Source organism: Erpetoichthys calabaricus, chromosome 2 (assembly GCF_900747795.2).
Source record: "Erpetoichthys calabaricus chromosome 2, fErpCal1.3, whole genome shotgun sequence".
NCBI lineage: Eukaryota > Metazoa > Chordata > Cladistia > Polypteriformes > Polypteridae > Erpetoichthys > Erpetoichthys calabaricus.
The window spans coordinates 292,910,167-292,925,308 of NC_041395.2; the positions used below are offsets into that span (position 1 = coordinate 292,910,167).

The 15,142-nt window shown below is 39.5% G+C and overlaps 1 protein-coding gene across 1 annotated transcript in view; it reads right to left on the reverse strand.

The window, feature by feature from the left end:
• fhip2a (FHF complex subunit HOOK interacting protein 2) overlaps positions 1 to 12,954 on the reverse strand; it is a 48,063-nt gene extending 35,109 nt beyond the window's left edge. The window contains exon 1 of the mRNA XM_028795768.2: positions 12,601 to 12,954. Coding sequence (XP_028651601.1) covers positions 12,601 to 12,645 — 45 coding nt within the window. The 5' untranslated portion in view covers positions 12,646 to 12,954. The remainder of the gene's footprint in view (positions 1 to 12,600) is intronic.
• Between the last annotated feature and the right edge of the window lie 2,188 nt (positions 12,955 to 15,142).

A 15,142-nucleotide genomic window follows, 5' to 3' on the forward strand; every position in this document is an offset into this window, starting at 1 on the left:
GCTTGTTGCTTTATTTCTTATTTCTGTTAGTTGAGCTCTTTCGTTGTTGCCGGTGTATAGCGCGTTGTAGGCGCCTGTGCTTTCCGTACCATCTCGGGTTTGATTATGCTGTGTGTTGTGGACTTTTGTGGACTCTGTAGTCTGTCCCGTTTTACTCTGGGGCGGGGGGCTGACTCCTCTTGTTTGTGTGGCTGTGTCGTTCGTAGTCTCTCCCGTTTCACTCTGGGGCGGGGGGCTGATTCCTCGTTTTTGTGTGGCGCCTGCACACTTTATCTCCTGCGTCCATGGGCATGTACCTGCGTCCATATCCGGTTTACCATTCTCGGTTAGTAATATGGATATGGATAAATGGCATCATAAATAAAACAGAAGAACCCAGCCACAGGGGATGCACAAACCAGTGTGTTTCTTTGTGTCAGTCCCAAGCCCGGATAAATGGGGAGGGTTACATCAGGAAGGGCATCTGGTGTAAAATTTTAGCACTTATAGGTTTTATTTCATTTGTAATCATTAATTGTACTACAGCCTTTTTTTTTTTTTTTTTATATAATTGTTACCAAGTATACATTTATTACATTTATACAGGCATGGTTTTTTCTTCAGTGTATCACATAGACTTTCTTAATTCTTGAAGTGTAGTTATAGATATGGTTTACCATTTTAATAATGCAGTACTTGTTCCTTACCAAATTTTACAGTACGACACACAGTAACAAATAATAAACACAGTACAAATCTTTAAAATAGCCACAAACGTATCAAATGTTCACAAGTTGTTTATCAAGAAGATACAAGACTAACATGCTTAAAGATTTGTTAAAGATCTTGGTTGTTATACATGTATTTCCTTTCTTTTTTATACTTTCTTCTTCCATAATACGCTACCATTGCTGTTCGTTTGTCTGTCCAGGATTTTAAATCACCTGTAGCTCACAAACTGTTTGACCTATTGACCTGAAATTTGGTTCACATATACTACAAACTATATTCAGTAAGACAATATAATATACATCATTTTTAATAAAAGTATGGATTTTATAGATATTATATATTTAATTTAAAAAGAGTAACTAAGTGTTACTTGCACACAGTGGTGGCAGGTTAAGGTTAGGATACCCTGATAATTTCTAATTATCTCCACAAAGAATGACCATGATGTACAATGTCTCTACTATAACTGCTGATTTTGTTGTTCTCAAAAGTAAACAAACACAGTTGAAGTCTAACATTCAAATGTCCTTCCTTGGCAGTATTTAAATAAAAATAATAAGCACCCTGAACAAAACACTCTAATACAATTCAATGTCCAGACACTTACACAAATTATTTTAAAATTTATTTCTCAATAAGCAGTCCTTTTTACAGTTACTGTAGGTAGAATGGCAATAGGACTAAGTACTGGTTATAATCATGTTATGTGTAGCTGAAAGAAACAAAAAAGCAAGTCTGTTTTCATTTACTGTTTGGTAGTGGTTACGTTTATTCAGTCAAGGCCCAAAACACAGCATTATGCCACATTGTGAAATTTCAGTTTTGAAATCTCTGCATTCATTCACTCAGTGTATTGAATCTATAGCTCCAGCAAACAAAAATGGAGTTTTACACCAAGTTGACTATCTGTACCCTTAGCAAGTCTACAAAGTTGTTCAAATGATTTAAATACTTTTCATTCCAAAACAAGATTTAAATATCCATACTTCAATATTTCCACTTTGATCAGGTGCTCAAGTAGTTCAATTCCTAATGCTACTGCTTTAAAACAGAACGATGAAGTACACCAGCTTAATGTTACTCTGTCTAACGTGGCAGTATATACATCACAACAACACACACTTAGTAGAGGTATAAACAGGGAATTAGCAGATCATAAAACTGTGATGCCTATTAGTTATTAGTCTGTTCAGTAATATGTTATGAAAACACTGGAAACACATACGGCATATTCTGTACAGTATTTAGAGCACACACTGACATAATGTGCCATTTAGGGCATAATTCACTTCTTTAACACTACAGTAGAACCAACAAGCACTGTTTCAGTACTGTAACTGCCCCGCCAAGTGTCATCGGAGTTGTTTTCTTTTAACTAATGCCATGGGAACATTACATGACTTCTATTCAGAGGGAATGCCAACTTTGACTGCAGAAGCTGATCTTGTTGCCTTCAGAAATTGTAGAGAATGATAAATTACCAGCCTCCATAAGGACTTTCTAGTACACTTTCAAATTTCTGAAGTATCACAAGAACACCAGTGCTACATTAAGGTGTTCTACCAGTTTGGCTTTACTCTAGGCCATTTTTTGTTCTTTTTCTTTTCTATCATGGAATCACAAACACCAGACATCAGACAGATGAACCTCACTTCTGTTGGTGCAGTCCAAAACACCCATGTCCTTTCTTCTCCTGGGATTGTACTTTATGAGCTATATTTCAGGGCGAGTGTTCAATGGTTGCCAGCTCTTGCACAACCTCGTTATCTAGGACAGGGGTACTCAATTGGAGTTCTGTAGGTCTGCAATGGTTACAGGTTTTCGTTCAAACCAGCTTTACAATTAGAAGCCAAGCCTAATAGATAATGAAACTTGGTATTAAATAATATGGCTTGTTAGTGATTTCATTCCTCCAAGACAAAAATTGTGTATTTTTTGTTTTCTGAGAACATTATCCATGTGTTCTTTTTTGGTTCTTCATTTCTCTCTAATTTGTTTCTAAACATTGTCTTTGCATTGATAATTTCATGATGCTTTACACAGGTTTAAACAGAAGAAATTAGCTGAAAAGACTGAGGTTCCTTTGTCATTTGCACCTCATTATTAAATGATGGCTGATTAAGAAAACAGGCAACAATCCATATTACTAACCGAGAATGCTAAAGCGGATGATGGACGCAGGCACATCCGGCAATGGGCCGTAGCTGCAAAAAGACGTACTGCGCAGGCGCAAAAAGAGTCCGCGAGAGTCGGCTGAGGAGCTGAGAAAGGCGGACAAAAGAGGGCGAGAGAGGCACCGGACGGGACAAACACCAAGAGGGGGATTCAACAAGCCCATGGGACACAAAAAAAAGAACACAAAACCACCCCACAGACCCTACAAGCAAGGGACGGGACACACACAAAGAGGGGGATTCAACAAGACACAGGAACACAAAAAGAAAGAAGTCGCTCGCGCGACAACAATCCTCAACCCCCCCCCCCCCCCCCCCCACACACACACAGACACATCCATAAGAAGTGACACCCAAAGCCACATATTTTACAGTGAACATCAATACCTTCACACTAGACAGCATAGGTGTCAGCATTGGTGGATCTCCTTACAATAAAGCACTATTAACCGTTCAACTGCAGAAAAGGAAACATATTAACAGTGACTGCGATCCTCCTTAGTACTTATCCATATTTCGCATGCTGAGAAAGAAACAAGTCATGAATACACGGTCACGGGTACAAAACGAAAAGGAAAGGATAACAGGAACAAACACACGAACACGAAAGAAACAACAAAATAGACGGCTATGCAGCATAGGTGGATCTCATTACAATAAGGCACTATTAACCGTTCAACCGCAGAAAAGGCTCCATATTAACAGTGAGTGCAATACTCCTTATTACTTATCCATATTTCTAAAAGAAAAAATGTCTCGACTCCAAAAACGCAAAGCTCAACTAAAGCTTCTAACTAATGATGTACCTAAAAGTAAAAACTTTATGAACTGCATTAGATCCTACAATAGTTCATTTGCTTTTGCATTTACCGGAGTAAATATCAGGCCACCAAAAGGCAATGGCCCATACTGCTTTCGCATATGTGCACAAATACTGCATCGCATTGGAACAGTGCACCCTGAAACAAATCAACAACGCAATTATGCACAAATCTACATCCTAGATCCACATGACGCAAACTATCAATCAAAGTGCTGCATCGCAACAGGCACGGATTCAAAACGAAACACCTCCCGTCTCAGACATACGTTAATGGCAGCGAAGGCTACAACGGGCTTCTCACACAGCACAGGCAAATCGATTACAGCTCCAAAACAACACGTCCCAAATACTACACATGCAACAACGCGCCTCTCAAACGGCACAAGCAAAACATACACCAGGAAAATTCATTTGGATTAATGAATGTCATTTGCAATCATTCTCATTCAGTTCACTTCCCTGAAGAAACAACTGGCAATACAAGTAATACATTTACACATTGTTGTCAAAAGGGTCAAATTAGACTACCTTCTTTACATTCATATGCTGAATATCTACAGAAGCTTATAACTGACGATGTACCTGAAAGTGAAATCTTTATCAACTACATTAGATCCTACAAATCGGTATCCACTATGAACATTAACGGTGGCACTGCACGTGACATCCGACTTGAAAAAATGTTGTTTATTGATGAATGTTCAATGGCATGAAGTCACTTACTCAACACCATTCATAAACTTCTACAAACGTTTATGAATAATAATATTCGGGAGGAAAGGTACTTTTATGAGGAGGACATTTTAGACAGTGATTAGCTATTCTTCCAGATGCCATGCACTCAGCTATTGTTCAGTGCACCTTAAAATACGCAGACAATTGGCATTGCTTTCAAAAGATACAGTTAGTAAAAAAGATACGATGTCCAGAACCAGATCATAACAATTGCTTATTACAAGTGAGAGATGGTACACTCACCAATACAGATGGACTTCAGCCACATATTATTACAATTCCTCAAGCCTTTATCTGCGATGACTTAGTTACAGAGAGATTTGGAACAGCAATCTCATTAGACCAAATGCCCCTTTTAACACAACGCACTATATTATGTCCAAAAAATATTAATGTGGAAAACATAAATACCCAAGTCATTCCATTACTTCCTGGAGAGACAAAACTCTTTCTAAGCTCTGACAAACTTGACTCTGATCACAACAATAACCATCTTAAATGACCTTACAAGTTCTGAGCTGGAATTACCTTTTACACTTAAACGGCGTGTACAAAGAAATTTTCAAATAAACCTTTACACTGTGCCACACACTTTATTGTTTGCTTTCTATTTGCATCATCTACACCTTCATACTATTCTATATCTCATTCATACATCACGCTCTTTGTCATTCCCAACACCAGGGGTTGGCGAGCGAAGCGAGCAGGGGGCGGAGCCCCCTAGTTAAAACCTAAATGACGCAGTTTCCAACTAATATAGGCAGTTAATGGTAGTGAATTATAACAAGCAAGTTCACTAAAACTAAGCCCAAAAAATATTGCTTTATTAGTAAATACATGGATTCTAATTAAGAAACTTGTTAAAATAACAATCTGCAGCCACTTCACATCTCCAGGACCATAGCTGAGCACCCCTGACCTAGGATTTAAAACAAAATCAAACCTGATTAATTCAACGAGTTGGAGACCACTCTAACAGAGTTGCTGGGGATGTCAAACTACATGACTTACAGTTACGGTTTGCATGCCATGACTACCCCACACTCACTATGAGTATGTAAATGAAGGTCTGCAGTGGAAAATGGCTTTAACACTAGAATTACCAGAGCCTACGAAAAAACTCGTAGATCCGGCCCACCTTAAATCAACAGATAAACAGATGTTTAAATCGCACCTCTCCCTCAGCGTCTCACGCTAAATTAGTATGCACCTTATGGTCTATGATGTCAAAAAAACAGACATAGGTATATATGATATTTGGAATTATTCATTTTATGACCTGTATAGTACATTTCGGAAAACATTGTGGCACGGATGGAACATTATTCATATTCATTCGCATAACACCGCATGTTTTTTTCCCCTGATCTTGCCAGTCCCCACATGCTGCTGTTTCTTTTGTACTCCAGGACATGCAGAGGCAACAATAGTACAGAGAAGTCAGTTCAGCGCTATATGCAATCATCACATTCAAATGTTAACAGTTCAAACACACGCAAGGACCTGTCCTTCCTACATTTACGACGTGTGTACCTGTTGCAATGCGCACACTTCCCTCTATGATTTGGTTCCTATTACATTGAAAGAGCACCTGACACTGACTCAGTTTACTTTCCTGGGGAAAGCGACTGTCTTGGAACAGAAGCTTGTCAATGTTGCATCCTCCTTTTTTTTTCCCATCGCCTTTTATATTAAGATGCGACGACGAAGTTCCTCTGCAGAGTGAGCCATGAACACTCTTCTTTTCTCAGTGGCCTCTGTGCATGCCTTGCACAGTACATGTGCGTTGATCGCTGCCAGGTCAAGCTTGTCATAACACAAGCAGCTGGCCACCTGCGTGTTCCTGCACGCACTGCATAAGCTCACGTCTTCTGGTGCACGATGTCAACGCATCACGGAGAAAAAATGAAAGACAAATATTGTATATGGGACATTGGGTATAAATTTATTGTACTTGTAAAAGTTAGATTTTTTTCAGTTTTATTCTCTGAATCACGATCACGCTGTACCAGATCTAACTCTAAGCCCAGATCTGACTCTGAGTAACAGAGCCAACATAAATTCACACCCGATCGGACGCGGTTCGTTTTCAAATAATATTGCATTAGTATGATGATGTTTTCTGGTTGGTACTATTCAGGTCATAAAATGATTTCTTCAAAATGTCACATATATTGTCTCTCTTTCAGGTGTGTAATAGAAACCACAGTATAGAGAGAAGTGTGCGCATTGCAACAGGTACACGTCGTAAAAGTAGGAAGGACGGGTCCTTGCGTGTGGGATGGAATAGCATTTCTAGGTAGTGATGTGACATAACTAAGGCGCCGCCGCGAGTGGCAGCCATTCCAGCAGCTCCGTGTATGACTTTATCTTTCTACCTTTTTTCTCTATTTTTCTCTATTTCACTGTTCACTCCTACCACTTTCTTTTATGTAGACTCATTCCCTGGACACTTTTTACTACTTGGACATGGATTTTTACACGCCGAGACTCGTTTATTCAAGTAGTCAACTTCAAGCGCTGAGAACAAATGCCCGCGCCGGTGTGGTTCACTATTTACCTGACGAGGTAAGAAGACGGTATTGTGGCAGCAGAGCCGGCACGAAGATACAAGCCAAGCGTCTAACGAGAAAGTGGCGCTACAAAGGAGTATAGGAACCTAATCAAGGACTTTGTTAAAATGGTGCAACTCAAACCACCTACAACTGCACACCAGCAAAACCAAGGAGCTGGTGGTGGATTTTAGGAAGATCAGACCACTCATGGACCCCATGATCATCAGAGGTGACTGTGTGCAGAGGGTGCAGACCTATAAATACCTGGGAGTGCAGCTGGATGATAAATTGGACTGGACTGCCAATACTGATGCTCTGTGTAAGAAAGGACAGAGCCGACTATACTTCCTTAGAAGGCTGGTGTCCTTCAATATCTGCAATAAGATGCTGCAGATGTTCTATCAGACGGTTGTGGCGAGCATCCTCTTCTACGTGGTGGTGTGCTGGGGAAGCAGCATAAAGAAGAGGGACGCCTCACGCCTGGACAAACTGGTGAGGAAGGCAGGCTCTATTGTAGGCATGGAGCTGGACAGTTTGACATCCGTGGCAGAGTGACGGGCACTGAGCAGGCTCCTGTCAATCATGGAGAACGCACTGCATCCACAAAACAGTATCATCCCCAGACAGAGGAGAAGCTTCAGCGACAGACTTCTGTCACTGTCCTGCTCCACTGACAGACCGAGGAGATCGTTCCTCCCCCACACTATGCGACTCTTCAATTCCACCCAGGGGGTTAAACGTTAACATTATACAAAGATATTATCTGTCTGTTATACCTGCATTGTTATCACTCTTTAATTTAATATTGTTCTTTATCAGTATGCTGGTGCTGGAGTATGTGAATTTCCCCTTGGGAATAATAGTATGTATGTATGTATGTATGTATGTATCTATCTATCTATCTATCTATCTATCTATCTATCTATCTATCTATCTATCTATCTATCTATCTATCTATCTATCTATCTATCTATCTCACTGGTTACCACTAATGCTTCAGAGCTCTAGAGACCTGGCTTAAAACTCACCCCGTGCTATAGCTGCCAAGGAACTAGATTCTCGGACATTTGAATGCCAAATTAATTGCTTACTTTCAAATCTTTGTACTTGTATGACATACATCAGTCTTTTAACCAGCCAGTACATCAGTAATTGTAATGTACAGTATCTTGGGAAGGTACATGCAACAGAAAGTTGCCATATAAAATAAACAATTAATTCTAACAGTATGAATGAATGATAGTGACTCTGTGTCTCTTTTGACAGACTGGTAGTCATTCTAAGATTGGCTCCTCCCAGAGTAGGCATCAGCACCCTGTGTTCTTGCAGATGAACTAAGCTGTTTAAGACAATTAGTAAGAGAATGGAAGGTTTAGCTTTCAAACTCACTAGACTTAAAAAAAAAAAAAATACAGCAACCACAGCAGAAAAAGACAATGGTCAGCTGCCCCTGAACTACAAAGGTATAGTACATTTTTAGATAATTCTGAACTCATGGGGTGTATTGATAAGTGGGATGAAGTCGAGTATGGGAGACAGGTAGAGAACATTGTTTGTTGGTGCAAAAAGGATTGTCTGCATCTTAACATCAGCAAAACTAGGGAACTGGTTATTGACTTTTGCTGCACCTAAGAGCCTCAATGTCCAGTCACTACTCAAGAAGTGGATGTAAAAGTGGTCCAGTCCAAGAAGTACTTGGAGGTCCACATAAAAAAAAGGTGACTTTTTAAACAGCTTTACCATCATTAAACTGCATAATATTTAAACTAATAAATAATAACAATAAAATAAGTAATAGTATTATTACTGATAGTTGCACTATTACTTCAAGACTTCAAGCCCAGGCGCATTACATAGTATTCACCAAATTAAAATAAAATAAAACAAGTGCAACTTGGTGATGACATCTTTACCAACTGAACCATCATTTACACAAACTGCATTAATATGGACCTTGCTTCAAGCTAAGCTATATACATACATAATAAAACTGCAACTTGCATTTATGATGCTATTTGTGGTATAGCCCTACAGAATCGTATTAGGGCCACGGTGAAGAAAAAAAAATATGGACACAGGGAAGAAAAAAACAAACTATATGTCGAGAATAAAGTCAACATGTTGACTTTTCAACATGTTGACTTTATTCTCGACATTTCCACTTTATTTTTGGCGCTTATGTCGAGATTAAAGTCGACATTTCCACTTTATTCTCCTAGTTTATTTTATAATTAAAGTAGAATGTCGTAAACTAAACTTCATCCTAAAATCAATGTTTAATTTAGTAGATTTTCTCAAACCCCGTCATAAGTTAATGCAGCACATTAAATGCTTTGTGTTGTGTTCCCCAACCCAGTTGTTAATCACTATGCTTCTTAAACTGACTTCCTCCGCACTAAGAGGAGGTGCCAGTGCGATCGCCGCACAGAATACATTCACTTCATGATATTCCTGCTCTCTGAAAATTTAGAATGCTAAGATAAATGTTTGATATCATTTTCATGATGAAATGCATTAAAGCAGGTATTAAACATGCACGGTAGTGAGGCAGTAGTGCTGCTCCCTCGCAGTAAGGGGTCCTCAGGTGCACGTTCAGTGTAGAGAACTTTATGGCAGGTGTGACGAGGCTCCAAAAAACTGGTTGTATGAATGGGTATCGCAAAGGTTTAACTTAAATATTGTGCAAATGTTGGGTTTGTGATCTGGTGGTCGAAGACATGAACACAGAATTCAATGGATGTTCTTCTGAGCTGGATCTCTTTATTGCACGCGTGCTGTCTGTCTGACGTACTAAAAACCCAGTTCCTATCCTTCCTTTTTCTTTCTCCACATAACCAATCACCACACGATAAACGTCTTTGTGAAATTAAAACTAGTTATAAACTTAGTACACAGAGTGTTCAGAACTTTAAAAATGTCTTCGTTATACATGTTTAATTATGCCATCCATTCAGGGTTGCGCCCATCCCACTAAGCATTGTGTGCAAGGCAGGAGCAAATCCTGAACGCCAGCACATCGCAGGGTGAATACGAGCAAAACATACACTAGCAGGGTCAATATAGCATAACAAAACCCCACATCCTGCATGACTTTGAAAGGAAACCAAAGCACACCGAGTAAACCCACCAGAAAAACATGGAAATTCAAGGCAGGGTACAACTGAGACACCCTTACTGCGAGGCAGCAGTGCAACCTCCACGCTGCCGTGCCCCCACATGATTAATACATGCTTTAATGCATTTCATCATGAAAATGATATCAAGTATTTATCTTGGCATTCTAAATGTTCTGAGAGCAGGAATATCATGAAGTGAATGTATTCTGTGTGGCGATTGCTGCGGGCGCCTCCTCAGTACAAGAGAAACATAGTTTAAGAAGCACGTACCGATTTAACATGGCTTGGGGAACACTTAACACAAAGCATTTAATGTGCTATATAACTTATGACGGAGTTTGACAAAATCTAGTAAATTAAATATTCATTTTACGATGATCTACTTTAATGACAAATTATGTGAATAAAGTCAACACGTCGACTTTAATCTCGACATAAAAGGCGACAATAAAGTAGAAATGTGAGAATAAAGTCAACATGTTGACTTTATTCTCGTCATAAGCGTCGAGATTAAAGCCAACATGTCGTCACACTATTACACAGTACCCAGGTACATTACACTGTATTGAAAACAAATAAAACAAGTACAACTTAGCTTGCAGTATTATCCAGTAGTATAGAAACAGTATTTACACATTTGAACATAATGGTCCACATCCTTTTAAAACCAAAGTATCTCCAGGCAACGGATGTGACTCCTTTTATTCGGCAGAAGTTCTTCTGTGTCATCATGTTCAACTTTATCATCAGCTACAGCTTCAGTTTCAGAATGTTCTCTGTCCATTTTCACTGCGCAATACCTACACTACCTATTTAGCAGTGTAGCAGTGAAAAAGAGCCCCCGCGCAACACCTCTGTGATTAGCGGTGTAGCAGTGAAAGGTCCCCATTTGAACAGTTCCCCGCTGCGCCACGTTCCGAACGTCGTTTAGGCAATTCAAACCAGTGTTGCGGTATAAGAAAAATCCATATCACAACAAAAATAAAAAACGGTTTTCGGTATCAACTGGTATACTGCCCAGCACTACTCTGGTAATTCTAGTGTTAAAATAGTCCCACCGAAACACCATGCTAAAAAGGGCAAGCTCAATTATTGGATGCATTCTGGACCCCCTGACCCTGGAGGTAGTAGCAAAGGAGAGTATTAAAACAAAACTGAGTGCCATTATGAACAATGCTGCACATCCTCTCTCTAACAACATGGACTTTCACCCAATGAATCATTCAGCAGAACTGTGTCAGGAGATGCTACGGGGGCTCCTTTATACTGCATAATGTCTCACTGTGACTGCCAAGTCAGATGTTTTCTTTCTTTTTAGTCATTCTGGTGTGTGTTCAGACCATAGTGTGTCTGTGTATATATATATATATATCTACCTATTTAAGTTGGTTTTTTTTTTTTATTTAAAGAGCTTCTTTAAAAAGCCAAACTTCCCCCTGGGGACGAATAAAGTTCTATCTGTCTGCCTACTACAAAAGAACAGACCAATCCCAAAAAACTGTGCAACCCTGCATATGTCAGATCTCGAAAATCATAGCTTGTTTTGTAATTTTCTACTACCATTAGCAACAAAATAAAATGGGTAAATATAACAGAATAAGAAATTTTTGTCAATAGGTTGAGAAATCTAACATACTATGTATTAAAGTACAAACCTAGTTGTATGAAAAGTAGGATATTTGTCAGACATGGTATTAAATGTTCGCTGTCATACAATCAGCATGCTATTTATAACACATATTGCTAGGGAGGAAAAAACTTTGTGAAGCGGCAAAGATAAATGTGCAACTGGAGAAACAAGTAAACAGTTGCACTTTAATAACCTTGTTCCCTGTGATTAGTACAGTATGTCGTTTTTGAAAAAGTGTAAATCGTAGTAGGCACTGTTGTTTCTTTTAGACTCTAAGCCTAACAGTCGATTGTCCTGGTCCAGTGAATCGCAGGTGAAAAGCAATCATCATCTCCGCCGGTGTAGACTCTCATGTTTACCTGCTCTCCATGGAGCACAGGAAATGCTCGCTCCCCTCAAGCCCACTCATTCTTCAACAGACCTTTAACACAAGGAGAATGAAGTCGACTTCACCATTCTTAACGCGTGTTAATTAAGAAGGGAGTCTTACGTACTGTTTTAAAAAAACAAACGAAAACCACATCAGCACATCATGCGCCTGCCTTATACATGTGGGCATCCCACGTAACATAAAAGCCAGAAATTACTTCGATCAACTGACAGCATTTTGAAACGTGTTTATGGTGACGTCAGTTTGTTTACATGCTGTATTCTCTCAGGAAGCTGCGAACCACAGCAACATTTCCTTTTCTAAACACTTTGTTAATTCTAACAGTTACTCAGGTCCGAAAGGCACAAAACCTTTTCCCCAATTTGTACTGGCAGGCCCAGCGACTCCCGAGAGCCCGGCCCTCTCGTAATGGAAGAGCCTGATAACAGCGCACCCTACAGCGGGCTTCTCGGTAGTAATACTCACCGCCTCAACAGCATGCTGCAGGATGGATGTTAATTTGGAGAACATTTTGCTTTTGGACTGGAGTATTTTCTCTCGAGAAGACCTGGAGAATTCCTCAATCTTCTTCCTGCTACTGCTGCCGCGATCCAGATTGGACGGTTCTTACGGTAATACTCGACACACAGAGAAAAGAATATAAATACATTAAAAAGAAAAAAAAGAAAAACTCGCCGTAAATTAAAAAAAAAACTAAAAACGTAAGACAGGAAAGCCGACTCTACAGTCCCCCTGTCAACACGCACATACACAACACTCACAAATAGACACACACGCACACACACAAGAAGACTTCGAGCGACACCGTGGCGTTTCTAAGACGACATGCGCCGATCTACCGCTAGGGGGCTTCCGAAGACTGAGAAGTTCTCTATCGCTCACTAGTGGCCAATACCGAAATAGCCATTAAGATATTTTCCATTTTTTCTTATTTAGTGGATACTTGTATTCAGTCAGTCAATAGTAATAATGATGAAGATGAAAAGGAATTTTCATTCACTTCATGCGGTTAAGATACTTCCTAGCCATCCACAAGAGAAAGAACACGGTCCTGATTTAGAGCCTGACAGAGGACTTTACAGTTGAGTACAATAATAATAGTAATCAGATTATTACAATGCACCTCAAAAATTAGGAAGCAATTACGACATCAAGACAGCATTACAAAGTCAGACATTTTCTCACTCTTGAATAGGGTCCCTGGGGTCTGCTGGAGCCTATCCCAGCAACCTTAGTTTATAAAGCAGGAACAAATCCTGGACAGGGTGCCAGTCCATTGCATGGTGAACACACATACCCACACCCCAACACTAGGACCAATTTAGGATTGCCAGTTCACCTAACCTGCATGTCTTTGGACTGTGGGAGGAAACTGGAGCACCCAGGGGAAACCACTGGGAGGACCTGGGGTGTGAACCCTGGCCTCCTTTGTGTAAAGGCAGCAGTGTTACCACTGTACCACCATGCTGCCCAGCATTACTAAATGATGTATTTAAAGTTAGTTAACTATTCGGAACATAGTACATATTATTTTTCTTATGGACATGCAAATAATCATTTCTTCTTCTTCCTGTTCATATTTTCCTACTTCTATGTAGAACCAATGTGTTTCCTTACCCTTCTCTATACAGCTCAGTCCTGCACCTCCTCCTCAGTCAGACCCTTTTCCTTCAGATCTTCTTTTATCAATCCACCTCTGCTTTGACCTCCCTCTTTTTCTCTTCCCATGTACTTCCATTCCTATCATTCTTTGCTGACATATCCATTGTCTCTCCTCATCACATGTCCATACTACTTCAGCCTACTTTCCTATACTTTCTCAGATATCTCTTACACTTTTGTTGTACCTCTGATTGTCTCATTTCTTATTCTTTCCATCTCTTTTACAATATCCATCTCAACATACTCATTTGTGTCATATCTAACTTCTTCTCCTGTGCTCCCTTTACTGGCCTCAGCTCTGTACATCATTGCTTGTCTTACGACTGTCTTAAAAACCTTACCTTTAACCTTTGCCTTAATTCTTCGATCACTCACTACTCCTAATACCTTCTTCCAATTGTTCCATCTACACATCACTCTATGTTTTTCTCTGCATCTAATTTTCCATCTTGGGCTACCACTAATCCCAGATATTTTAACATATCTACTCTTTTTAATAGCTCTCCCTGCAGGCTAACGTCTGAATCCTGATCACCATTCAACATTAAATATTTTGTCTTTTTTCTATTTATCTTCTGTCCTCTGTCTTCTTCTCCATTCTTACAACTTTCTCCCCTATTCCTCTTTTCTGGTGCTACACAACATAATGTTATCAGCAAAAAGCCTACACCAGGGGGATTGGTCTGTTTTCCCATGACTCAACACATCAAATCCAGACCTCCTCTAACTGGCATCTTTTCTGCTTCCCCTGTCCTCACTCCCTCATACTTATCATGGACAATCTTCATATACTTCTCTGGTACTCCTTTCTTTCTTATGAAGCTCCAGACCTCTGGACAACAACAACAATAATAATAATAATAATAACAATTTATATATAATAAACAGTGCTTAATCAGATTTACATTGTTTCATATAATTTTGAAGTATTTCAAAAACAATAATACATGGATTTTTTAAAATTTGTCATGCTTATTTGAACTTTGTTTTCTATTTTTCATTCTCAAGTCTCACTTACAGGATAAGCTTTGTATTTTTTAAGTCAGAGTTATTTCTTCACAATCTATATATGATGCAAAGTTGCCTTACTGACTGACTCATTCACTTACTCAACAACAAAAACACTATTTCCCATGTAGTTAAAAAGATGAAATTTGGAAGGATGTTACATTGTGGGCAATGGTTCTCAAACTCAGTCCTGTGGACCCACGGTGGCTGCAGGTTTTTGGTCCAAGCAGGTTCACAATCAGTGATAATAACTGATATAATTGAATTAACTGGTCTTTTTTCATCCATCCATCCTCTTCTGCTTATCTTCTCTTCTCTTATTTTGCGTTCAGAAAAG